Source organism: Thamnophis sirtalis, unplaced genomic scaffold, assembly GCF_051295495.1.
Source record: "Thamnophis sirtalis isolate CommonGarterSnake01/CBP01778 unplaced genomic scaffold, rThaSir2_p1.2 scaffold_6, whole genome shotgun sequence".
NCBI lineage: Eukaryota > Metazoa > Chordata > Lepidosauria > Squamata > Natricidae > Thamnophis > Thamnophis sirtalis.
Window position 1 is genome coordinate 109,420,103 of NW_028261386.1, and position 27,366 is coordinate 109,447,468.

At 35.9% G+C, this 27,366-nt stretch overlaps 1 protein-coding gene across 3 annotated transcripts in view; it reads right to left on the bottom strand.

Moving 5' to 3' along the window:
- Positions 1 to 2,278: 2,278 nt before the first annotated feature.
- GRIK2 (glutamate ionotropic receptor kainate type subunit 2) overlaps positions 2,279 to 27,366 on the bottom strand; it is a 513,484-nt gene continuing 488,396 nt past the window's right edge. For 2 of the 3 annotated variants that reach the window (XM_087718715.1, XM_087718716.1), the window contains 3 exons: positions 20,065 to 20,315; positions 10,772 to 10,949; positions 3,839 to 3,978 (listed from right to left, as the gene is read on the bottom strand). In XM_087718715.1, coding sequence (XP_087574841.1) covers positions 3,965 to 3,978; positions 10,772 to 10,949; positions 20,065 to 20,315 — 443 coding nt within the window. In that variant the 3' untranslated portion in view covers positions 3,839 to 3,964. Of the gene's footprint in view, positions 3,979 to 10,771; positions 10,950 to 20,064; positions 20,316 to 27,366 lie in introns of all 3 variants that reach the window. The other variant, XM_087718717.1, reaches the window with a different exon arrangement.

Here is a 27,366-nt window from a genome sequence, read left to right on the forward strand (position 1 = left end):
TATAACAGAGCTCCAGATCTATCCAGAGCTCTGTTATAGGCTAGAGAGCCGTTCAGGAAAGGCCTTTAGGAAAGGTCTCTGTGACCAATAACAGAGCTCTGGATCAATCCAAAGCTCTGTTATCGATTACAGAGGCCTTCAGGAAAGCCTTGCGTGCAGAAGAAACGGGCCAAGGTGTGTGAGGCCTGGCTGCAACTATCCGAAGGTAAGTAGTAGGGCAGCTCCACCCCCCATCCCCGTCCTAGCTTAATTTTTACCTGTGCACCCTGGAATGGGCGGTCTTAATTGGGGCTTATTTTGGAGATAGGGCTTATATTGGGCACAAATGTAAAAATCAAGCTAGGACTTATTTTCTGAGTAGATCATATTTTCGGGGAAACCCGATATTAGTACATGATACGATAAGGTTTTTTTTCAGCCAGTATGTTGCAGAGCTGGATAATGATGAGTAGGACTGTTGCAAAACACTAGTTGGCTTCCATGCCAAGAGAGACCTAGAACCTTAGTTCAGTACCTTAACTACAATAGCACTCTGGCTGTTTCTGAATGGGGTATTAGTTGCAAATTATTTATTAGTGAATAATTATCATACAGCGCCAATTGTTTTACGTGAACTGATATACTTAGCAATAGCTCAGGTGCTCTTGATCTTATACTTAAAGAGTCCTTGATCTGCACTATGATGTTGATGGCAAGATCTAATTCAGTTTGAAATACATTGTATTGCAATGCCATGAAAGCAAATCCAACTAAATTGAATAAGGAGTAAAAAGAGTCAAGGGTGAGAATAATTTTCCTGAATTTCATTATACAGTAAAGACTTTCTTTTTATCAAAGAAAACATGCAGAACAAGGCACATAGGTTCCAATTCATAACAAGCTTTTGTTTCCCAAGTGTTTCAAAATCAGTAGTATGACTTTTGCACAATGTAATTTATCCATATTGAACTTCACTTTAGCAAAGCAGTTGCATGCATGAAACATATTGCAATTATAGACAAGCTCTATTATGCAATAGGATTTTCTTTTGGAAACTAGAAGAAATCAGTTAAAGTGTAGTTACTATTCCCTATATGATACTGACAACTGACCTTCTATGATGACACTGCCACTGTGGCACTTTGGGACACTGAGAATCTCAGTCTTTTGCTGCAACAAGGAGGAACTCTAACCTGTTTGAGGCATCTGTGAGTCATGCCACAGACTGAACTTGTTTAACTATTTACCCACCCAAGCAGAACGTATAACATTTACAATAAGTAAATACTTACTGTAACATCTGGGAATTACAGCCACAGCCCACATCCAAATCCCAGTGCAAATGGGTCTCACCATTTAAGTCATCTCACAATGAGTCATACCTTGCTTTGTTTTCAGAGAGAATAAGGAGGAACCAGGGAATATTGGAGTATAGGCCCCTCCATGTGTTCTGTGATCCATATAAGCAACAACCACCATAATGGAAAGAGAAATTGATTTCATGCATTGCAAGAATTGGTTTGTCTATAGACACATGCAACACTTTATAAGGGACTTTTTTTTTATAAAAAAGTGCAAGTTGTTTAATGAACATTTGTGCCTTGAATATACAAATAGTATGTTCATTATCTACAGATGACTCATTGTTTCTACAAAATAATGTTTGGATTTCTGTTTATTAAAAATAAAAGAAGAAAAGAAATAAGTGATTTGTTTGGCATAAAAAGCTATATTTATAAACTGTGGCTATAGTCAAGTGTCCCTACATTATACATTTTTAGGATACAAATTTACAGTAAGACTATGTTAAAATCATTAAGATGGTATCACATCTGTTTTGAGCACCAGAAAGGTATTTGAAACACCAGTTTTTTTAAATATATCACTCACACAGGGGCTCCTTACCCAGGGCCTCAGAAGGCAGGAAGAAGCAATCAGCAGATGGTTTTTCTGTATCGATTTTGCTGAAAATAATAAAAGTTGCACACAAACACATTTTGCAACTGTTATCCATTCCCAGAGATCTGGCACAGAAGGGATCCCCTTTAGGCAATGCCCAACAATTAACAACTAACTGAAAGGAATAGCAGCCAGTGAGATGGAGTGGGCCTAGTCTTGAAATACATTTCAGATGCTGATGTTCTTGCAAACTCAGGAGGCGATGAGTGCAGAACTAGATCTTAATATTAGATGTTCTAACAATCCTATACGCATCTTGTTCAATTCACATTGAAATTCCCAACCCACCCTTCCCGGAAAACAACTGAAAACGGACAATTTTCTTTATGTATGTGTCATGATCATTATTTCTTTTTTAATGTTTGTGCATTGGATTCAAACAGCAAACTGTGTGTACTTCAATTGTTATCACAATGTGGTCAAGAGGTCTGTGTCTTTCATAATTTACACACATTGGTTCATTACAGCATAATATCAGGCTAGTGAAAACCAAGGGTGTGGTATTATAAGCAGTATTGGTAGTGCACCTAGATATTATATTATCTAACTTGAAAATATTTCTAAGATTTCCCCATTTTTTTCCACGATAAAAATAGTTTTCACCAAACGTTGGTGGTGCACACACACTACCAGCCACTCTTCGCACCACACCCCTGACCGTGATTGAAACGCAGGTTCTTGAGATTGTTGATTTAAAAAGTATTACAAAAAATTTCCATACAAAAAACTATTTTCATAGAAATCTTGCATTTCCACAAATAAATCTGAACATTCTTTTCCCTCTTGTTTTTGGATGAGGGAAAAAAAGGCTCAAGAATGTTGCTGCTTTAAACACCATTGATTGTGTTGAGAAATGCAGTCCAGTTTTTAAGTTCTCCACTTTTCCTGCTGGTTAGGTGGCCCATCTACAGCTACTTGTGAGAACAGGCTCCCTTGAGTTCATTTTGAAGCAGGAACAAGAGTTTTCCAGACCCCCTTCAGGGCTACAAATTACACTCTTCTGCTATATCAAATGTATACTTTGCTTCACAGTTAAACAATGACAGAATTGCTTATAGTTAGGCATCATAAGGAACATCATCTTTAAGAAAAGAAACTGAGGGAAAACTTTTTTTTCTTATTTAAAATATGGCCCACCTCCTTTGGGTTCTCTCCAAGCTCCAACACAGATGAATGTGATTTTCTATTGGCATAGGTTTTTATCTTTATTTAGGTGAATGACACAGCGAGAGAAACAAAAATTGCAAGTAATACTTCTGTTTTCATTCTTCTATTTATGGTTTCCTTTTTCATGACTTTCCCTCTGAATTAGCTCCTATCAGCTGGCAGGTCCATATTCACTTTGGTCAGCAATTACAAGATCTTCTATGCCCAAGAGTACAAAACAGAGTTAGGGTTTTTTTTCCCTCCTGTGAATAGAGTTTTGAGCTATTATTTTTCAGAAACTCCTCTGGTACAGTAGTTACTTTCTTGAAGCTGTTTGATTGCTTCTCCAGTCCCTGGCAAATGATGCACTTCAAAAAGAAACCTGCCATTTCTCACTGCAACTCCAGAAAATTCCCATAGAACTTTTGCTTGTTACAGAAAGGTGGACCCCATGACAGACGGTGGAATGCCAACACCCCAACCCCTCCCTCCCCTGACAAATACGGTTGCTCTGTGATGCTTGTGATTCGAGTCTGGCCTTTGCAACTGCTTAGATCTCAGAGTCTCTAGTTCATAGACACAGCGGCATGAGGTAACTCATTTTATTTTGCACAGGTTGCATATTTCCACAGGAAACATTCTCGCAAACGTTGGTTTGGGGGGGGGGGAGGAAAGGAAAGGGGGGAAAAAAACAACAGTTTGTGCTTGGGGTTGGGTGGTGTCCCAGCTCTATGCCATAGTTTCTTTTCCTGGCAACCTTCTGTCATTAAATGTGTGCATGTTGATAACCTCTTCTGTCTTCACAATTACAGGAGCCTGTGGTTTGTGTTTTAACCGACGCTGACATTTCAAGGACATTCTCAGCTCCTCTACCATGGCACTACAAAAGGACCTCTATAGGAGAAGTATGGGGGGGAAATAAAAAGAAGAAAATAGAAAATCATAAAATTATTATTGTTGTTATTGCAGTGGCACATAGATTAATTAATCATTTGATGTTATTAATCACGTCATTTATTTTCAATTTCTAGCTGAAGCTTAGGCAAACCTAGTAAGTGAAAAAGATTGATAAAAAAATATGCTCCCAAGTCTAATACTTCTTATGGGCAACATTGGAAATTTTGAGTCATTTCTTACCTGGAATTATAAATCTCCTGATTGCTCAGTCCTCCCAATCCTTAAATATATGTTGTGCTTCTGCTAAAATCTCCTAGCAACATTATTATATTTTAAATATGCATCTCATACGGTTAAACTGCCACCAAGCTGTTTGACTTTCTGAAAACATTTTATTTTCTAAGTAGGTTCTAATGATGTATATTACATATAAAGAGTTGATCCCATGTACTGTATATTGCTTGATGGTTTAATGAGGTGGTGATTGGATGAGTCACAGCTGATAATTGCACACATGGAAAGTGATGTAGCTGAAATGAAAAGATCCTCTTTTGCATCCCGATGAAACACCCTGCGTCAATGATTACTGTTGCAGAAATGGAAACCATCAATAGATATTCCAAAAGTCATCAGCTAATGAACATACATGGTCACAGGTATTCTCAGGATAAACGTGCAGTCAAATACTTAGTTGCTGCTAGCGAAGGCCTTCAGATCATGACATTCTGAATCTTCAAAATAGTGCATATTTATTCTGAATAAATGTCTACTTTAAATATTGCTTTTATATTACATGGCACTAACTTAAATTTATAATACTGAATAATCAGATATCAACAAAAGAGACCAAAAAGTTGAAAGCTGTACCCAAGGAAAGTTAAAATAATGACAAAATGAAACAGGTTTTTATATTGCATTCATCTGTTTTAAAATATTTACTTTTCTTTGATATGTACCCTGGAGTTTAGCAATCACTCATTCATGTATAAATTACACCTAGACCAATAAAGGAGAATATTTGTAGTTGCGGTTTGAAAGGGTTGATTGTTTTCTTGCAGATGATTCAAAGAACACCAATGGCCCCTCCTTACATCTAAAATCAACAGGAACCTTGTCTCAAAGCTGCTTTTTCCTTGAGGAAGAAGGTGTTTTGCTTCTCATCCAAGAAGTTCCATCACTTCTTGGATGAGAAATGAAACATCCTCTTCATCAAGGGGGAAAAAACATAGTCCAGTTGTGTTTTGAAAAAGCAGCTTTGAAACAACTATGACCTGGATGATCCGAGAATCTCCATAGACAACAGGAACCTTATTGTCATTCTCACCAAGGGAGTAACAAGAAAAGTGGAAACCAAATGGTTTAAGAGCATTACGCTCAGCATACTTTCAGGTGTACACTATTTAAAACACTTTTATAATACAATCAGAAGCAATTGACACCTAAATTATTCCCTTGCGTTACAAATCAAAAGAAATAAAACCGTGTCCTCTTGCTCTGCATAATCCTGCCGGGAATGTAAGTATACAATGGCGTATGAATTCCAAATGGTTTGTTCACAATGAAGAGTTTGCAAACAAAAGAGCTTTTGTGAAAAAAACAAAAATGCTTGCTCATCCTTTCAATGCATTGATGCTCCCCCTTGAAGTACATTGTAAAGTTGAAGAAAGTCTTGGACTTTTGTTTTTTTGATCATGTTTCAATCAAGTTTAATAAGACAAATCACCTTAAAAACCAGAGGGAATAATCGAGGTTACAGACTATATTTACTACACTACCAAGGTTATCATAAACCAAACTCAGGTTTTGTATGGTTAACAGTAGGTCATCAGAAAAGGAAAACCTGTCAATGTGGCTTCATTTTTGTCAGGTTTCAGGCGTAGGTTTCTATCTTGTTTCAACACAACCAAGTATATAGTACTTATAATAGATTTGTTACTTCTGCTGACTTGATCATTTTGGCTGAATTTTAGTAAACCCAAAAGGAGAAAAAGCCAACATTTGAAAATATATCTTCATACATCCTTTATTGTTGGAACAATAGTCATTGTACTTTACCTACATAGGCACAGATATTGGCTTACAACTAAAAGTACCATTTCAGATCAAATCCAAAGAATTCTATGATCACAAGATATGCAATTTTTTTTCAGCAGGTATTTCTGCTGTTTTATCACACAGTCCTCTACACTTTACACTGGATTCCCCAAACCAAAATTCATTAGTGCCTGATTAATTTAAGACACAGAACAGCTTCCTGTGATCATCCAATCCCCAATCGTAATGGTTACAATGAGCCAATTGTAATCCAAGACAAACAACTATGGAATTGTTGTGCTCTCTCTTCCTCTGCTCATATGTGTATAGGGGAGAGAGAAAGTGTGTGGGAAAGGAGGGAGGGAGAGAGGGAGAGAGAGAGAGATAGATGCATTCTACATTGGAACCACTACTTACTTCTGTACATATTGTATTCAAGGAAGTAGCAATATGTAGCACAGGTACCTGAAGACAAGTTGAATATCTATTATGAGTTGGAGAGCTATATATAGATTGTATAAACTTTTTTCCCCAGCTAGTTTTGCTCAAACTTTCCCAGATGTCAAATTAGAGTCTTTTTTTTTAGTTATCTTCAGACTTACTTTTGTATACAGTGAATATATAACTTGATAAGCTATTCCTGAAGAACAGAGTGAAGGAACCCAATGCATAAAATGAATATTTTGCCACTCTTCAGAGCAAAACGGCTTACAGAATTAAAATGTTCTGTGACCAGTTTTCCCACTTGCATTTTTAGTTCAAAGTAGCCAGGTGTGACTCAAGTAAAGAATATGCTGTAGATTTCGAAGCTCTTCACTGTTTCCCCTTCCCATTTTCATTTTGTGTCGATTTATATGACAAAGAGACTTACAAACAGACAGACATATGGATGGATAGATTGATGGATAGACGGTCCTTCTTCAACAGTAAAATAACAGCTTGGGAAGATATATTAGACTGAGAAAACAACAGAGAAGGAAAAGTTGGAGTTTTTCTCTCACTATTGGTTTTTTTCTATTTTTTATTTTATTTCTGATACTCTGTCCCTGCTTGGATCTACATCAGTGGTAGGTTCTGGATCCTGTTCCAACCAGTACGGTTGGAACGGGCCCAGCGTCACTTGCATGGACGTGCGTGACCCGCGGATGCATCGTACCTGCCTGCGACGCTTTCACAAGCCTCTGCGACGCTCCAGCTGTTTGGCGGAGCATCGCGCAAGTACCGTACGCACCATGCATGTGCACGGAAGTGCCAAAGGCTTAAAGGACAATAAGGAGCTCGGGCGGGCGGGTGGGCCCTCTGGAGCACTGTACCGGAATAGTACCTGGTGCTCTGGGCAGGCTCCGGTATGTCTGTACTGGGCATACCACCTGCAACCCACTATTGATCTACATACATGGTAACATAGGAGATCAAGTATTAGGATCACCCCATGACATTGGCCCACCTCTTTCCCTGTGCCAGAAGAAGGGGCATGCTGTGAATCCTGTCAATCAGGGAATTCTGGCTGGGATGAGGAGTACAATTTCTGCTGTGGCTCGTACCCTCTGGAACATCTTGTTTGATCTGAAAGTGGTTAAAGGACTGAGATAAGACTCCACATCCTTGTTCCTTTTAAGTCAATTTTAATGTTAATATTTGTTGTTTTATCTTGTTACTTACTTTAGTTACTCTAGCTCATCCTATTCTCCAAAGCACCTGAAGGCAGGACAAGAAGCAATAAATGGAAACTAATCAAGGAGAGAAGCAACCTAGAACTAAGAAGAAGTTGACTGATAGTGAGAACAATTAATCAAAAGTGGAACGACTTACCTCCAGATACTGGAAGTTTTTAAGAAGAGATTGGACAACCATTTGTCTGAAATGGTATAGGGTTTCCTGCCTGAGCAGAGGATTGGACTAGAAGACCTACAAATCTGGTCCCTTCCAACTCTGTTTATTCTACTTATTTGTAAGCTACCTAGACTCGCCTCTCGGTGAGATGGGCAGCATATAAATTTAATAAATAAATAAATCTTTTTTCTTTATTAAATGTTCTCTTGCTCAAACTAGGCGAAGATACCATATGTGTTGAATAAATTCTCTGCAGCGTTCATTTTACAATATGGAAGTGCAGTAATTATCATACAATAGAATCTAAAATATTCTAAAATATTATTTGACTAATGAAAGTTAAAAGATCGGAGGATAGTTTGGTTTTTATTAGATGATGCAAATTTCTTTAATATTCTCTTTCTCTCATTCCTAACAATTCCATGGGCCTTTCCAGGAAGAACTAGGCCTGCTGGAGACATCTTGCTAGGTGGCTCCACCCACATAATAGTAAATCATGGAAATTCATGGAACAGGTCTTTGCTACCTGTATGTGATATACATAAATCTGTAGTGGCTTATTTCAAGTCAACAACAGCAAACAAATTTGGGACTCAGTAACTGAGATTAATTAAATACATATAGGCCTATTCTTATGTATGAAATCACTTATGTCCTCCAAGAGTTTCTTTATTGGCTCATTTATATTGACAGGAAGACAACATGTTTTGTAATTGTATGTGTGTGTGTGTGTGTGTGTGTGTGTGTGTGTCACAACCCTTGGTATGCCCAAATATGGGAGGAAGCAAACTGCTTCCATTCTCTGTCTATTGGCTTGTCACAAGAGACCATCACGACAGAAACCCAATATTTTTACTGCTGCCTTTGTTACATTTGTGTTGTATTTGTGCCCTTTATTTATTTATCAGCACAAATACAACATATCTATATCTATCTATCTATCTATCTATCTATCTATCTATCTATCTATCTATCTATCTATCTATCTATCTATCTATCTATCTATCTATCTACCTATCTATCTATCTATCTATCTATCATCTATCTATCTATCTCTATATGTGTGTGTTTGTGTGTGTGTTTGTGTGTGTGTGTATGTATGTATGTATGTATGTACATATATATATGTTGTAACTTCCCTTTTTTCTTGTTTTAATTTTTGAACGACTCTGCCATTGTTTCCCTTCTAGTTTTCTTAAACAAACATATTCCATTTTTCCTGTGCTTAACAGTAATCTCTTTACTTTAAGTAAGTAAACTGCTTTATGGAAGTTCATACAAAATTGACTCTCAAAATTTAGTAGGAATCTAGAAGCTTTACTCAGAAATGTATTATTTCCAACTTTGCACAGCAGACGGTATTTGAAATCTTATTTTTAAAAAAAACCTTTGCCATTTATACCTGATGTGAGGTTCAGTGTTCTACCATCTATTAGGACATCTGCATCAAAGTGCTTCTCATGTTTGTTTGCTTTGAGAGTTGCCAGATTTCCCTTAGCCTTTTTTTCCTAATAAGCTTCTGATCAGCATTATGCCCAGAATATCAAATAATGAGGATATTAGGAGTTGACAGTCCAGATCATTAAAGCTAAGTGAGAAAAGTGAGCTCCCGAAAGTAGATAAAGTATATACAAATGTGTATTGCTAAATTGTTCAAATGAATAATTCATTGTAAAACATTTTTCCAATATTTATTTCAATTTTAAATAGGTATCAGATGATATATGCTTTCTTGATGACCACTGATTTTTTGGATGATTTTATGCCTGTGATCTCCATTGTGTATGGCAATGTTTAAGGACTGGTTTATCTCAAAATTATTAAAATAGTAAATCTGAGAAGCAAAACAAGTAAACCTAGATAACTCACATCTTATAATTCACCTAATTCATATAATTTTAAAACCAGATACAGGCATCATTTTCTATTTTAACACTATTAACCATTCAGTTTGGGGGTCAATGGCACAAATCACTTGTGAAAAGACATTGAAAACTTTGTCTTCACTTGTTTATCAAATAACCCAAGAGATTAATTAATCTCCCGATCCAGAATTTGCCAAGAATAAAAAAAAAGAGTCTTCTTCAAGTAATACAAGATTTTAAGGCTGTGGATGACTGACAGTCTTAGAAACTGTAGAGATTCTTTCTAAGAAGACTGAAGGGATTTTTTTCTGTTGGCTTTCCTACTGATAAACTTGAATTATTCTACCAGTCTGTCACTAGTTTGTGCAGTAAGTAACAGAAGGATCTTCCTGTTAGAAATAGCCACAATGTTCTCCTGAAGAAAATAGAATATTACATACTCTTAATTGGAAGATAGTAAAATAAGGGACGCAGTGGCTCAGTGGCTAAGACGCTGAGTTTGTCAATCACAAAGGTTGGCAGTTCGGCGGTTCGAATCCCTAGCGCTGTGTAATGGAGTGAGCTCCCATTACTTGTCCCAGCTTCTGCCAACCAGCAGTTTGAAAGCATGTAAAATTGCAAATAGAAAAATAGGGACCATCTTTGGTGGGAAGGTAACAGCGTTCCCTGAGCCTTCAGCATTTAGTCATGCTAGCCACATTACCACAGAGGTGTCTTCAGACAGTCCTGGCTCTTCGGCTTTGAAACAGTGATGAGCACTACCCCATAGAGTTGGGAATGACTAGCACCTATGTGTGAGGGGAACCTTTACCTTTTAAAATAAGGCCTAGATATCTCTTAATGTGAACTTTCAGGTCTGCTGATTTCTAACCTTCCCCTTTCTTTCACCAAGAGTATATTAAGTTGAGGACAATCATGGCAAGAATGCTCTGGGGATAAGTGAAGTCTTATCTAATGCCAACATTAGGTTGCTACTAACTAATGAACAAAGGTTTGTCAGTGATGAGTAATTACTAATGATCAACTGAAGTGAAGACCTTTGAGTTTTGCTGACTCACCTGTGGATCTAGGTTGGGGTTGATGGGATTGCACTTGTGTGGTTCCATTCTTCCCTCTCAGAGAGATCTCAGAGGATGATATTGGGCAATTGCTGAGCTGCCTCGTGGGCTCTCTTTCATGCGGAATTCCACAAGGTTTCATTCTGTCATCCTTCCTTTCAACATGTATATGAGGCCACTGGGGGAAGATAATGAAACAGTTTGGGCTGTGGTGTATCAAGAGATAGAAGATACACAGCCCATTTTTCCCTACTTGCCAAAGCAAACTAGTGAAGACACTAATATTTCTTAGGGCCAGACATGAAGGTCAATAGTTGTACAGAGACTGGACAAATAAAAGATGATGTAATTGTTATGAAACTCATGCTATTTTGCTGAAGGTTCTGCGGTAAAGTTTTGTTTAAGGAAGTTCAAAAGAAGTTCAGTAAGACAATAATTCTAGGAGTCCTTCCATGTCTTTAGGATTTTGGAATATAAGACACTACATTGTCTTGCAAGAAGCTGTTCCCATTCCATAAGGACTACTCTAAAAAAGCAAGATACTTGCACTGGAAGTTGGTAACTTTCTGCTAACTTTGGTAATGCTATGAAAAAGATCTCAAGTCACTTAATGGTCCAAATTCTGTGGAACTGAAACATTCTCAATTGAACCAGAAACTTAAGAGAAACTGGGTTATTTTTGTACATTTTAAACTACTGGATACTTTTAAGATCTGAACTGCTAATTATTTGCCAATTGCAATGCCAATTTAGGCAATTATTAGAGAGTGATTTCAAGAAACATATGAAACTATAGAACATATGGAGACTGTATCTGAAGATAGTTACCTGTAATATTCTGAAATTAGTACAAAAAAAAGTTCTTTGAAAAGATAACTTATGCACAAGACTTCTTTGATGCTCAATTAACTCAACATGATTTTGAATTTATGGAATCTACTTGTACAATGGATGTGAAAGGAGAGAGAGAGACTATATCTTTAACCATAGTCATGAACTCCTACAATATTTGTAAAAAATTACTAGTTTACTTTGTGTATTAGAAAAGAACATTGTGACTGTAAATTGCTAAACTGAAATGCCCAATTTGGACAAAAACTATGAATCGATTCTGGATGGCCTTTTTCCATGTCTATTAAGGGAATGTTTTGTGAAATATGTCTTATTGTTTCTTTAAACACAGAATTTCTACATTCTTGTTTTTAGAACAATGTAAGAAGCAAGAGTGTTTTATCTAGCACATAGAAAGAGGAAGACAAAGATTACTGGGCCGGCGTATAATACATAGTACGACTTTCATTCTTCTGTGTCTTCCATGAAGATCCTTCTCTGATCCTTGACACCGTATCAAGGAACAAAGGGCAGAAAACTGTTATAAATACTAGTCAGTATACTAACATAGCGCTGCCTTATACATTAATTTCATCTGTGATTCTGTGATAAACAGATTTGATGCTGTGATAAACAGATTGACTTTCACAGTGCAATAAGCCTGTTTTTCCAACAGGGAAAAGATTTACATCAGCTGGTGTAGTCTCTTTTTTAAGCAAATATTTCTTAGAAACAGTGTTGCAGATATCCTCAAGTGGGTTGAATTGCTTTATCAAATATTTTAAAATGTTGCACTGGCCCCAAATACTAGTATTAGAACTCAGGTCAATTGGGCATTTTAATAAATATTATACCCTTATAACCAAGATTTTTTTAAGTGAAAGGTTAATTCAAGAAAAAGTACAAAGAGTTATTTAGACTTGCTATTTTCGTATAAAAGATTTGGGCATATGTATCTACCTGTAAAAAGTTATGGCTTTGTAAACTTTTTTTAAAGGAATGTACTTTAAAAAATAAATTCACAAATGGTCCCAGAGAGTAAACTGCATGGGTTGTGCACAAACTGTTTCTGTACTGGAAGAAAAAAAAAAGAGATGTAAATGCTGAGTTTCTGAGCTGACTGACCTCTCCATATTGTATCCACAAATTGAATACATACTAAAATAGTACAGTCTGTTTTTTTTACCCAAGATTAGTTCTGGCTGTATGATAATGGGACTAAAGTTTATGCCTAAAACAGATTTACTCAGTCACTCACTCACTCAATCAATCAATCCATATCTACATGGCTCACTATTAAACATTCTAAGCCTGATAGTAATGACAGATCCTAAAGGGCAGCAAGTAGCAACTCATAATGGAGTGTGCTATATTAGACCTGTCATACTTTGGGCTGTAAAAATGTGGCAACCCACAAAAAAAATATCAGGAAAAGGATTAGTGTTTCTTCCCTATTATATCAGTCCAGCCCATGAAGTCCCATCTGTTGGGTTGTCATTCAGTAGGAGCATGAAAAAGGGCCTTCTCGATCCCTTTTTATGAAAGACCATTCTCCTGACTCATGGTTGGTTCCCAACTGGCTGCTTTCCTGAAAGGCCCTAAAGATGTGGTTTTGTCAGAGGACCTGGGAACCACAAGTGGAAACAGAGCCAACCAACTGACTGTGTTGTTGCTGCCTTGTGGGGTAGGGTGGGGTTTTATGAGTTTTATGATATGATATGATATGATGTATGTATATGTGTGTGTGTGTGTGTGTGTGTGTGTGTATGTGTGTGTGTGTGTGTGTGTGTGTGTGTGTGTGTGTTTATTTGTGCTGATAAATAAATAAAGGGAGACTAGTATAGATCTATTTCAAGCTATTTAGCTCTCATCAGCTAGCCATACCCTTACTGGGATTCGAACCTGTGCTGTATTGCATCTTAGGCAAACGTCTTAGCCATTAAACCACAGGTCTCCTCCTTATCAGCTGAAGCCAGGGAAGAAGGTATATATTTAGTGTCACAACCCCTGGTAAGCCCCAGTTATGGGAGGAAGCTAACTGCTTCCATCATCTGTCAATCTGCTCGTCACAAGAGTCCATCACGACAGAAAACCAATATTTTTACTGTTGCCTTTGTTATATTTGTGTTATATATATATATATATATATATATATATATATATATATATATATATATATATATATATATATATTTAAAGTGAGCTGCCTGGGGTTACCTGTGCAGGTTGGGTGGCTACATAAATGTGTTCAATAAATAAATGATAAGGTAACCTTATAATAATAGTAATCTTGATTTCATGATCCAGGTTGGTAGCCATAGGTATGCCTCCACAAATCTTCTCTGGATCAGACTCAGGATCTGATCATTTGCAATGAATGATAAGGTGTAGAGAAATAAACCACGACTACATCATGAAATGATATAATGATCATTTGAATATAGGAAAAGGACTTGGGCTGAATAAAAATGCCCAACTTGTACAATTATCATTAAAGTAGAAGATATTATTTTCTTTCAGATTGTCCAAACACAAATGCATTACTGTGAAAAAAAAGTTTTATATTTTCAAGGTTGGTGTAGTATACAAGGTGGAAGTGCTCTGCTTTTGTATTTCACATTAATATTATATCATAGTTTTCCTTCATGGAATTTAAAAGTACTTTATAATAATTTATATTACACTAATATTTTTCTAGTGTTATTTCTCTGTGTTAATTTGTCTGTCAAGGAGCCATTTGTCATCTTGGCTACTGCTTTAAAAATATAGCGCTATCTATGATATAAATAAAGCATTTGTTTCATATACATGAGTAGAATAGCTTACACCACAGCAAATCAACTACATCAGCTATAAACAGATGGGTAATTGTTTAATGCAACTTTAGTTTCTGAATATGCTTAGTGAATGTCTGCTAAGTGCCAGCATAAAGTTACAGGCACGGACTGAGTCATTTGCTAATAGAAGCAATTAAAAATGAAAATTACTCTGTACTTATCTCAGAAAACAAATGTGCGGTTAATATATATGTTTTCCGAATAGATAACATAACGGAGTGTCTTTGAATTATAAATAATAAGGCAAGAATGGAATGGTATATTTAAAAGTGAAAATAAGGATGCAAATATTTTAAAATATTGACTTGAATTTGAAGTACTTTTCAAGTGTGGCTCCAATGCAAGCCAAGAGAATCCAATGTAGTATTTCAACTAAAGGTTAAAAATAAAAAAAGACCAACTTAGACATTTTCCTTTGATGTTTGATAAGTTCCATGGCTGTATTTTTTACTCATTTCTTATACTAGAACTTCAAAGCAGCATTGCCTCAGCTGATATCTATTTTTTACGTTAATAAGGAATAGTCAGTTCTTTAAAGCTTAATAAATATAATATTTGAAGGTTGTATAAGGAGGTAAGCATCAGAATCAAGCTTCCTGTAGTGAAAATTATGCTAGTTATAACTTAGACAATGTAATTGTCTAAGAGAATGCTAATAAATTAAGATAAAGCTAATAAATTTACAGGAGAATTAGTTGGGTATAGTGGTTAAGTAGCTAGAAGTCAGGAGTTCATGAGTTCTAGTTCCACTTTAGGCACTAAGCCAGGGAAGTGACCTTGAGCCAGTAACTCTCTCAGCCCTAAGTAAGATGCAAGGGCATATCACTTCTGAAAAGCATTGCCAAGAAAATTTCAGAGATGAGTTCAGTTTCCAGAAATCAAAAAATATTTTAACACGTTAAAAACCCAAAGCAAAACCCAAAGCATCTTTGTATTTTGTATTTTTGTTTGCATGTATATCTATATGTATAGATGTACTGTATGTATGTATGTATGTATGTATGTGTATATATATATATATATATATATATATATATATATATATATATATATGTGTGTGTGTGTGTGTGTGTGTGTGTGTGTGTGTGTGTGTGTGTGCGCGCGCGCGTGTGTGCGTGTGCGTGTGTGTGTGTGTGTTATGTCTATTCATCTGTATATATATACAGTACATCTGAATATCAGAAAACATAACTATTAACCATGCAAGGAGCCGAGGTGGCGCAGTGGGTAGAGTGCAGTACTGCAGGCCACTTCAGCTGACTGCTATCTGCAGTTTGGCGGTTCAAATCTCACCGGCTCAAGGTTGACTCAGCCTACCATTCTTCCGAGGTGGGTAAAATGAGGACCCAGATTGTGTGGCGGCGATATGCTGACTCTGTAAACCGCTTAGAGAGGGCTGAAAGCCCTATGAAGCGGTATATAAGTCTAACTGCTATTGCTATTAAACATTTTTAAAAAATCAGGCATGTATTTTGTGATTCTATATTAATTTAACTTTCAACCCATACACAAAATGATTATTGTCGTATATTCATCCTGAAGGATTCTCAAACATATATATTATTTGTTAGACATAGCTTTATTTGTTTATCCATATTTGATTGATGGAAAAAAAGGAGGGGTCTTAATGAAATCAAAGTGTACCAACTGCTAATTTTGCTAAATTGTAACCTAGTTACAAAAACAATATGGAAGATGGCCCAACAGATTCCTTTGGTCTTTTCTTATTCAAGAAGTGATTAAAGAAAAAGAGCTATACATACATACATACATATATACATACATACATACATATACATACACACACACACACACACACACACACACACACACACACACACACACAATTTCTTGGTGTACAAAGAATATGTCTTTCAGAACACAAATCATAGATACTGATGGTAATCACTGCTTGTATGGTTTTGTAATCTTTCCTAAATTAAGAAAATCTAGAACACATATTTGTAGCTGAATTGCATTACAGTAGTAATATATCAAGTCATATTTCACTAATTCAATGTTATTTATTTATTTATTTGGTGCATATCTGAGTTTTCCTTCTTCTTGTGCCTAAAGATTTCATTAATATATTTTAAATGGAATGTTCAGTGCTATAAAGATCATTTGCATATTATTGTATCTACTTATGTGGTCACACATAGAAGCAGACAAATATTTGGCAAAGGGGAATTTAAAAAAAAAAACGATGCTGCAGATGAGACCAAAAAGTGGCATGGTATAGCCTTCAGACAATGAGACATCATTTTTCACTTGATAAACAGACTGAAAAAAGATGCAATGATCATTTTAAAACTAAACTCTTCCACAGTATTATTAAATTAAGGTGATGGTGATGATGACAACAGGAGCACCTGTGGGAAAAGAGAAAAGCAATGCATTCTGCTATTCCTCAAGACCTCTGTTGATCTAAGAAAAGGTGAGAGACAGCAACATAAATCCATTTGACATCAGAAATTGTGATTTAGCACCAAAAGTGAATTACATCCACAACCTTCTGCAGTGACAAAGTCATCAAATGAGAAATATTTCTGATCAAATCAGGCCCAAATCAATTGATATATGTTATCAAGGAGTAAAGTTACAAACACCTTCTTCCTAGAAATGGCTGCATTCATATGATCAGCTGCTAATGACTTAATGATTGGCAGCTAGCAGCTTAATGTAGCCAGTTCAATTATTTTTAAGAAAAAGAGCTGATCTGATCAATTATTAACTTCTGAAATTCTTTTCATGAGAATGTAAGGAACTTTATATTAACTTTAAAACTGAGAATTTATTCACATGGGCCTGCTTCCCCACAGGCACTTTGAAAGTGCCTTCTCATAGAATTCAAATTGCCAAGAAGTTGATTAGACAGTCTGATTTGTACGTCTGATGAAACTGTGGGCCAAACAATCTTTTATAGCCCTTAAAATGCCACAAGATTTTTGATTGATCGCTACAGACTGGCATGGCCTTGCAACCTCATTTTTAGAATAGTCATCATTGAGCCGCCGAATCAGCTCAATACATTGTCATGTTTAGGTTATATGCTAATAAATAGGCTTTAAATTAAACAATGACAAATCTCTAATGATAAAACAAGAAAATGAAAATGCATATTTCATTTTCTACAAATGAACTACAATATGTTTCTAGAATGAACGCGTTATATGGTAAGGCTGTGCAGTGCTTCAAATGTGATTCCAAGAATGTGTTTCGTGGTACATGGTGATACAAACATAACATAGGACTATAAATCTTTCAAACAGCTGCCCAGAGCAGCTCCCAATTCCATTAACCCACAAACACACACAGCAACTTACAAGATTTATAAAGAAGTAGTATGTTTTCATTCACATGCAAATTGTAGCACATTTTCTGAAGTGACCCAAAGTGCTGTGTTGCTTAATAATATGCATCATGTAGGTTTTTATAAATCAGGAGGGCAAAATCCATGTTAGACATTCAGCTGAAATGCACCGGGACAGAAATTTGTACTTGCACTAGCTTGTAGTGCTTCCATCTTCTTTGTTCCAGTGATATGCAATATGAAGAACTCAAGTAGGTTTCTACCTGCACTAAACTGAAAATGTTTAGAATGCCAACCTCCCAATAATTATGAATATTTCTTGCTTATCTGAGATGGAATGTAAATCTTATATCATCATCATCATCATCATCATCATCATCATCATCATCATCATCATCATCATCATCATCTGGGTTTCTAAATCAGAGGCTTCTATGTATGGTCACTTAAAGGTGTGTATACCTTTCCTTTAAATATGTATGGGGAACATATGATCATCAGCAGTGAAAGACAAGAACAGGATTTAGTAAGTCCTTGAACTGGATTTGGCACATAAGTCCTGTTCTCTATTCCTTTTCATTCAAATTATTATAACCAAGGTTTGGTTTTAAGGTAGAATCTATCATATGCACAGCCATAATCTCCCAGTATTATATCTCCATGTAGAAAACACATACATGTAGATCATTGTGTACCATAAGTGAAAGAAAAGATCAGTGCTATATTACAGAAGTGTTTGAACAATTCAAGATAGCTTAATATATGAACTGAGTTATAATATTAAATTATTGTAAAAGTCATATTTTATATATATGCATATTCATTCAATGTTTAGGAAGATAAGTCATGCTGTTCACATATTTTCATATATCAACTAAAGCTGCATTTAAGCAATTTAAATGCAACTTCAACTGTATTACAAAACTCACAAAAAAATGTTTGAACGTCATATATAAATAAAAATAGTTTTTATAAAAAAATACAGACCAAGAATACAAAACAATCACTCATTTCTGACATTGTTTTAAAAAAGGATAAAGCCATTATGATGTATACATTCATGACTGAAGTCCATTTTCTAAAAGAAAAAATCATTTTAATTGCTAAAAACTTCAAAACTATTTTGACAGAATGAATTCATCCTCCATAATTAGCGAAAAACTAAATTTTCACTCATACCATAATTTAGTGAAACACATACATATTCAAAGAACTGATAAGGAACTTGTGACCTCATCCATTGTTTTTTTTAAAGTTAATATCAATATTTCTTCTGACAGAACTTTGAAAAAATGATATATGTGTTACTAATGAAAAAAGCTAGATAGTGAACTATATACACTTACACCAGTGAACTAGGTATAACTGCATACTAAATAAATGTGGTACAAGTAGGATTAATCTACAAGTGCAAATTCAGAAGTCCCCAAACTATTAAAAATTATGAGAACTATTAAGCATAGCATCTGCAAAAGAAACGTATACTTTGTGTGTGTGTTTGTATGGATTTACTATACATTTTGATAATAGTAGTGCCAAAATATGCATTTAAGGAGGTCACAAGCTCCTCAGCTGTGCAAAACATATTTTCTCCCTGTTTTAAATGTATATTCACAGCAATCCATATAAATAAAAGACATGTTTCCTCATTTTACGTATTACATATATACAGATAAGTACTGAAACAAAGCTTCTATGGATGCTTTTGTCTCTTTGAAAAAATAATCAGCCATCCAGTTGTTGATCCAGTATCAAATAAGTTCAAAAATTTACATTTTAAACTGGAATCTGTCCAAGTTACAGATGATAAAATCATAATCAATAGTAAATCCTTAATATATTGAATTAATGCTTTTCCAGATGCTATCATCATATGTTGAAGAGTAAACACCTTCCAGTAAGGAAATAGAGAAGGATGCTTTTTAGACTTCTGACTTTGGACTGATAGAAAGTTGTTTCAGTTAAAACCCAGCTCTATCTGTAGAAGGTTAATTTTGTTTCCAATTAACAGATTTCACTTTCTTCTTCATCCATAAAATTAACTGCAGTGAACTTCCAGGAGTAAAAAGGTGTCTTTTTTCAAGCTTGAATAAGAGGAGAAATAGTCACTTGTCCTGAAAGCTGGCTACAATTAAAAATATTGACGACACATTAAAAGTTGTAAAGATGAAAACTTCAGTGCTCATTCCCTAAGAACTTTAATGATGTGAGCAAAACTATGAAAGACATCAGAATGGCTTTTCGGTTGGTTGCCCAAGAGATTTTGACTAGACCATAATTGCAGAATTAAATGTGAAAAGGGCAATATTTACCTTCTCCAACTGAGCATTTTTTTTGGATTTGTACAAAAACTCCCCCACTGCCACAAAGACGGAAAGTACCAATCCTGCTGCCAAAACAATGAAGATGCCACCAATGTTTTGTACTCCAAGAGCACTGGCATCTTTGCTTTCCTCTTCTGGACAACCATTTCCTCGCCACCATTTTTCCTTCATCATGTGCAGCTTGCCTTCCTCTTGCAAGTGAAGAATGGCTATAGTTATCTTGTCTCTGTAGGGAGAACCTGCATGATAGAAGAGGGAAAGCATAAATTACCAAAGAAGGGTCTTAAAAAACACGGTAGAACTGACAGTACATTACTAAAGTGTGTCTATTGGCACAAGAAGTCTCATTTGATAGGAAACTGACTGTTTTGGGGGGGAAAAGGGAGCATTTTTGCTAAAGCCCATTGGAGCTTCATTTTTCATGCTCCTGCTTTTCAGGATCGAATGCAGGACACATGATTTTTTAATATAAATAATGTCCTTAAGATGTGGTTTTCCCTTTCCTATGTTTGAGTCCATCATAGGATATACTGAAATGTACTTTGCCTCCAGTGGTTCTTTCATCCAGCAGGAAATATTTAGAAAGATGAGATAATGCTTCTCTCTATTTCCATATGTAGGAAATGACTACATACTTTAATGTTCTTTCTTTGTAGAAACAGAAAATGATCTCTCCCTGAAATTGGAGGAAACAAGCTACTTTGGAGAATGCCAATCAGGTCTGACTTTGACCACATTGCCACTGCTTCTTGGCCACCAGCATCCATAGGGAAGATTCTTCCTTTTTAGAATCATATTAAAGAAACATTCTTGCTGTATTTGGTTAACAGTGGAAGAAGATACTATTGATCCAATTTGGTTGACTGGAGAATTCTGGGAATTGAAGTCCACACTGTTTAAAGTTACCAAGGTTGAAAAACACGTAAAAGTTTACTATACAGGGATGAGTAAAGCAAATCACTTCTACTTCTAGCTTTTAGCCAATACTGGAAACAGGGATTTGCTTTTAAATATGTCTAGTGTTACACAGGAAATTATTTTACACTGGTATCAGACATATTTGTTGCTGCATAGCATAGTTCTGCATATGTTTCTATGACAATAGAATGCAATCTAGATTCCCCCTTCTCCTCCCCCCCACATTACCAAAACAATGGTCATGCCACATAGGTTGTGTGGGTCAAGGTTTGCCCACTCTTGATTTATTGCCAGAAAGGAATATCATCTTCCTGATATCCAGATCCTACTCAGCTATATTTCCTAAATTGCAGGGCAAATAAGAAGGGACTGATTATTAATGGAGATCTCCTTTCCTAAAAAATGCTCTTGATCCTACTCTGATGTTTTTCTTTTAGTATCTGTCATGTTTGAGGTAAAGCATTAAAACATCTAGTAGAACCTGTTAGACGGCATCCTTTTGGGCACCTTTCTAAATCATCCCGGGAAGGAGTGAAAAGAATATTGATCAAATTTCCAAGATTAATGTCATAGAGGACAACATCACAATTCTAAGTGGAAGCTTTAACACTGGGTCAAAGATGAGGCTCAATAGAGATAGGTTTTAGGTCCTGAATTTAAGCAAGAAAAATAATGCACATGGATACAGGATTGAAAAGATCTGCTTGACACCACTGCATATGATTTAGAGATTCTAATAAACCACTAGCTGAATATATGGTAAGTAGGCAGCAGCTTACAAGACCAATGAAATATTGGGCTGCATTAGCAAAAGCACTGTATCCAAGTCAGAATGCAACAGCATTCTAAATACAACACTTTAAAAAGGACATGGAGAAGGTGCTATTGGATCACAAAGAAGTAATCATGATGATAAAGGATCTGGAAGCTAAATCCCATGAAGAATGTTTAAAGGAACTAAGCATATTTAACTTCCAAAAGAATAGAGTCTTCCTTTTATTATTTAAGTTATATGCCACCAATCTCACCAAGAGGGGACCCTAGGCAGTTTATAACCAAGTAAATGCAGTAAGATAAAACATTAAACGATTAAAATAATGAATGTTAACATTAAATTGATTTGCAATTAACAAAGATGGCAAGGAACGAAGCAAGGTGCACATGGGGTATAGAGGTATAGATGATATTTATATCTTTATGGATGATAAAGGTCTACAAGTAAAAGGCTGTCATGCACACTAGATGGAGTACATATTCTCTGTGGAAACTGAAGAGTAGTTTAAAGGCCAATCAGTTGAAATTAATAGAAAAGAGATTCTACTTGAACATTCGGAGGAATTTTCTGACAGAAAGAGATGTTAATTGTTAGAGCAGTCTATCTAGAACAGTAATGTACTCTGCCACACTAAAGGTCTTCACACTGGAGCTAGATTTGTTGAAAATGATTTAGTGTATTCTTGCACTAGGTAGGATATAGGACGGAATGACCTATAGGTCCCTTATAATTCAGATTCTACCAAGAAATTTATAATTACATAAGCCTGCCATTGGAGAACAGTTCACATTTGTCAAGATCAGACTTGCATTTCAGATTGTTCCACTTAATCCTGAAATGTTAAATGAGACAGAACTTCTCTTTCCCAAATAAAATTAAAAAGGCTCCAAAATACTCTACCTATCATTTTGGCACTCTAGGGTCCACAAATGAGTCCTTACCATATTTCAGAGGATAGTTTGTGTCATTCCTTATCTTTGTTTCTAAATGGATTTACTACCATTAACAATGACAGATGTATACTATTTTGATACTTGTTGGTGTATTATAGTTCTTTTTAGAAAGCTTGTAGGCTACATAAAAAATAATATGACAGAGGGAAAGATGAGCATATTTGTAATTAATGTTTGGCATGTATTTGTGTCGGTGGTAGGTTTCAATTTATTTTGCTATTGTGCGCACTTGTGACACTTCTGTGCATGTGCATGCATGCACAGGTGGGTGGAGCCAGGACCAACCGGCAAAAGCCCACCTCTGGTTTGTGTGTGCATGTATGTGTGTGTATACTTAGACAAGATATATATACATATCTTGTTTATACATATATAAAAGCTATGGTAGCACAGTGGTTAGACTGCAGTATTGCTTCTGCTGACTGTTGATTGCCAGCAGTTTGGCAGTTTGAATCTCACCAAGCTCAAGGTTAACTAAGCCTTCCATCTTTCTGAGATGGGTAAAATGAGGACACAGATTGCTGGGGGCAGTATGATGACTCTTTAACTGCTTAGAGAGGGCTGTAAAAGCACTATGAAGTGGTATATAAGTGTAAGTGCTATTTCTATATGTGTGTATATGTGTATTTATTTATTACATTTATTTGCCACCCATATCACCACAAGGCAATTCTGGGCAGCTTACAACATTAAGATGAACCATAAATATATAAAGTCACATCAACAGTCCAAATAAATCAAGATATAATTAACAGTGGGGAAGGAGGAGAATATGGGGGTGGGGGGGGTGCTATTAGTTGATCAACTATTGCCAGTGTGAAATTCTCCCATTGGGGCCCCAAGCCAACTGGCAGAGCCAGGTTTTCAGGGTGTTATGGAAAATCAGGAAGAATGGGAGCCAATGTCACCATGTCAGAGAAGGCCTTTTTCCTGGACCCAGAGTTTCTTGACTGACAGGATCTGCAGCCTGCATCTTCTGCCAGCCCAGGTACTGTAGACCTGCCAGCATAGGTGTCATACACCATAGGGGTTATTCGGTTCTTCAAGTAACCTGGACCCATGCTATGCCGAATTTTACTCCGTGCCAGTTGCAGCTTCCAAATGCTATTCAAAGATAGCCCCGTGTAGAGCACATTGCAGTAGTCCAAGCTACTGTACATATGTTTCTTTAGAGATTGACTGTATTTGTTTAGTTGCTATATTTATAGACTGCCACTTAAAATGTGTAGTTAAATATATTTAAATTAACCCAAACATATCAAATACAATTAAAACAGAATGCATAATGTAATAAACAATCTTTGACTTGCCACCTCCAGTAGCAACCTGAACAAGTAAATAATCTTTATAAATGAACACAAATATATGTGTCCAAGGATAATGTTGCAGGATCTAATTTGGGTCGGTCCATGGGACCAAAGGCTTAGTCTTCCAAGCTTTTGGACTCATGCTGGAGCCCATTCTCAGGGAACTTGTCTCTACTGGAATGTGTGTAGAGAGAGGTTCCCTGAGCACAAGTTAGAAAGCTCAGAAGACTAAACCTCTGATCCCGCTGACCAACTGAGATTGCATCCTAAAAATTCTGTGAAGCAGCTCAGCCTTAATCAATTTACTCAACATAAGTAGAGCAAGCCCCATCCAAGGTATGCCTGTTCCAAAGGGATGGAATCATAACTGAAACTGAACATGTCTTCCTTAAGTTCACATATGGAAGAACCTTTAATATCCCTCCTTGAGGTGTGTGGAATCAATGTAGATTCTATGAGTAGAGCAGAAGGTCGTGGGACTTCTGCTAGCTTTATATCTTTAACCAGAACGTTCTCATCCTTGCTACACTGGTATTATTACTATATAGGAGGCTTTCACTCAGGCAGATGGATATATTTTGCATCAATCACAGCTCTTGGATAGTCTATAGTGGTAGCCCAATACACATTCAGTGATCACTCTAAAGTGATCTAAAGGGACAATTTTATACTTATAATGGAGTACAAGCCAACAATGCAACTTTTGACTGCTGTTTGCTTCTCTTGTCCACCTTTATGACAACTGAAAAATGATTTTAAAATTGTAATTGCTATAAATATTGGTCTGATTTATGGTAACCTCAATTGACCATGCATAAAAATAATAAATGTTAAAGATAAGAACTGAGTACTCTTATCTGTTTTGGTCATGTAAAGAGAAAAAAAGATATATAAGACCAAACTTGCTACTGCTTAGTCTGCGACTATATTTGACACCATAAGTCTAAATCTATACAGACTGATATTAAAATGACAAAATATCTTAAGCAAAAAGTACTTTGAGAGGAAGAGAATGTTTCTGTAATGTAAAAACAAAAGGAAAATATCTAAAAAGTTATTAGGTATTAATTAATAGCTCTGGTAAATGATCTGAATTTGAGAGTGTATTCAATTTTTTTAAAATTTTTCCAGATTCCAAAAATTCTAGAAAATTGTAGGAATTGTACAAAAGGATTATAACTTGTAATTTTTTAATTCATTCTGTTCTACCTTATTCAGGTTGCTATGCCTTCTTCGGGGCCAAAATTGGCTGCTATGCACTTTATAAAAGAAATGGCAGTGATATAATCGCTAAAATTTGGCAGTGACATATCCATGTAGCATGGATGAACTTTCTCATACCTTTTTCATAATTTTTTAAAGAAAATTAAAAGTATAGAGAACTCACCCCCTCAACACAGACAACAACAAAATGTGAAAAACTATAGGAAATCTCAAAAAGATCTGTATATTTGACATTATCTTTCCATTATAACTCTTCACCCCAATTATGTGTATCTCTCATCTACCAAGTTTGCAAGCCCCAGTCCAAGGAAGAGTTTAAATACTGCCTGTGAGAAAAATAGAGGGGAGTCTGGTGGAGAAAACAAGATCTCAAACTTGTACCTACTGACATTATTTCTTTTGGAAAATTTGGAAGAAGAAATGTGTTTTGTACTTGGCAAGAAAAAAAATGACTGTGTGTATAGTAAAATTAAATGTACTTTTGACTGTAGGAATTCCTACAATCCATAATACTATTAAAGGCAACCTAAGAAGATCACTGTACCATAACTACTTAATGAGGAATAAGAAGATTCACTGGCCTCAGAGCTCTGACAGGCTGCTGTGAAAGAAAGAGATGGAGAACAGAATGGAACGGAGTGTCCTGCATAGAAGGCTGGTTGGCATTTAGATTTGATTGCAAGTAGCCTTTTAATTCAAGGTTTTAATCAAAGCCATTGTCTCATAAAAATAGTGCTTTGTAGGCTTTGAAGCATTCCGCCCCCCCTAATTTCATTGAATTGTTACAAACACAGTTTCAGTTTTCTAGTTAAGTGTACAGTCTTGCCCTAATTTTATTCATATCCATTCCTCATTTAGAAGAACAGAGACTAGTGGATGGGATCCAGCCTATTCATTTATGCCTTTACATGATGCATTTAATGGCTGATTGGCTTGCAGCCTATGTGCCAGTGTAAAATGATACAGATGTTCGGTTGCTTTCTTCTCCCCAAATGCAACAAAATTATGCACCCAGGTGTTTTGGGTGCGCATGTTCACATTGTGACAATGTTCCCAGTTGCTTAAGTAATGGCATTACCGCAATTACATTTTCTTTCTATTGCTTTCAAATTAGTTTTAGAAACATTTGCAAAGATCTCTCGGGAACTGAAATAGAAGCCTTAGGAATGTAAGTACTGTGGATTTTTTGCACTTTTCTATCATGTGTCATTTATAAAGGCTTTTACATCCCCAACTGGCCTTTTCCTTTGCCTGATTTTTATAGATACAATAAGAAATATTATAACTGTGCTCTTGGGCTCCCCCACCACCCAAGATTCTTTTCTGATTCCCCAACCTCCTTAATTATGTCTAGGATAACTCACATTTTCCGGAAGAAAAGCATAGGGGAATTTTATGCTATTATAATTAAGATTTAATGAATATTTAATGCCTGGATTGTATTTATACATGAGATTAGAATAATGGCTTTCGGTTTAAAATACATTTCAGTAAAAATGAACAGTCTTGTTGAATCACATTTATATATTTTGACATTTTTGTCACTTGTGTATAAACACACACACACACACACACACATACACACGACAAAAATGCCAAACAGCTTTGATGAAAGAAAGATATACTTTAGGAAGAGGCAGTTTGCAGGATTTGACATATTTGCTCTTCAACACTTTCTAACATATACACCTGGCAGCTTTACATATATTAAAGTAAACTGCAAATGATACCAGATTATAGACACGAACTCTTACATATCAGAAAATGAAAGTGTTTTCTACTAAAAACCCTATAAGAGGTAAGAGCAATTCTTAAATTAAGAACTGCATTTGTTTTCTCTGAGAAAAAAATCCTAACACTGTTCCTCTATAACGGGAGCAGCTATTAAGTCTGGTTTATTTTTCAGAAAGGCATCAACTGTGTAGTTAGGTCTTAAGACAAAAATCAGTATACTGGTTACTGTCTATACAATACAATACAGCACAACACAATGCAATACAAGCCCGCTAAGTAGGAATGAAGAACACTTCAAGCCCAAGCCATTTCCATACAAGAAAATACAAATAGTAGTGCTTCTGCCTCATGGACTCTAAAGCCTAAAATTAGAACAAAC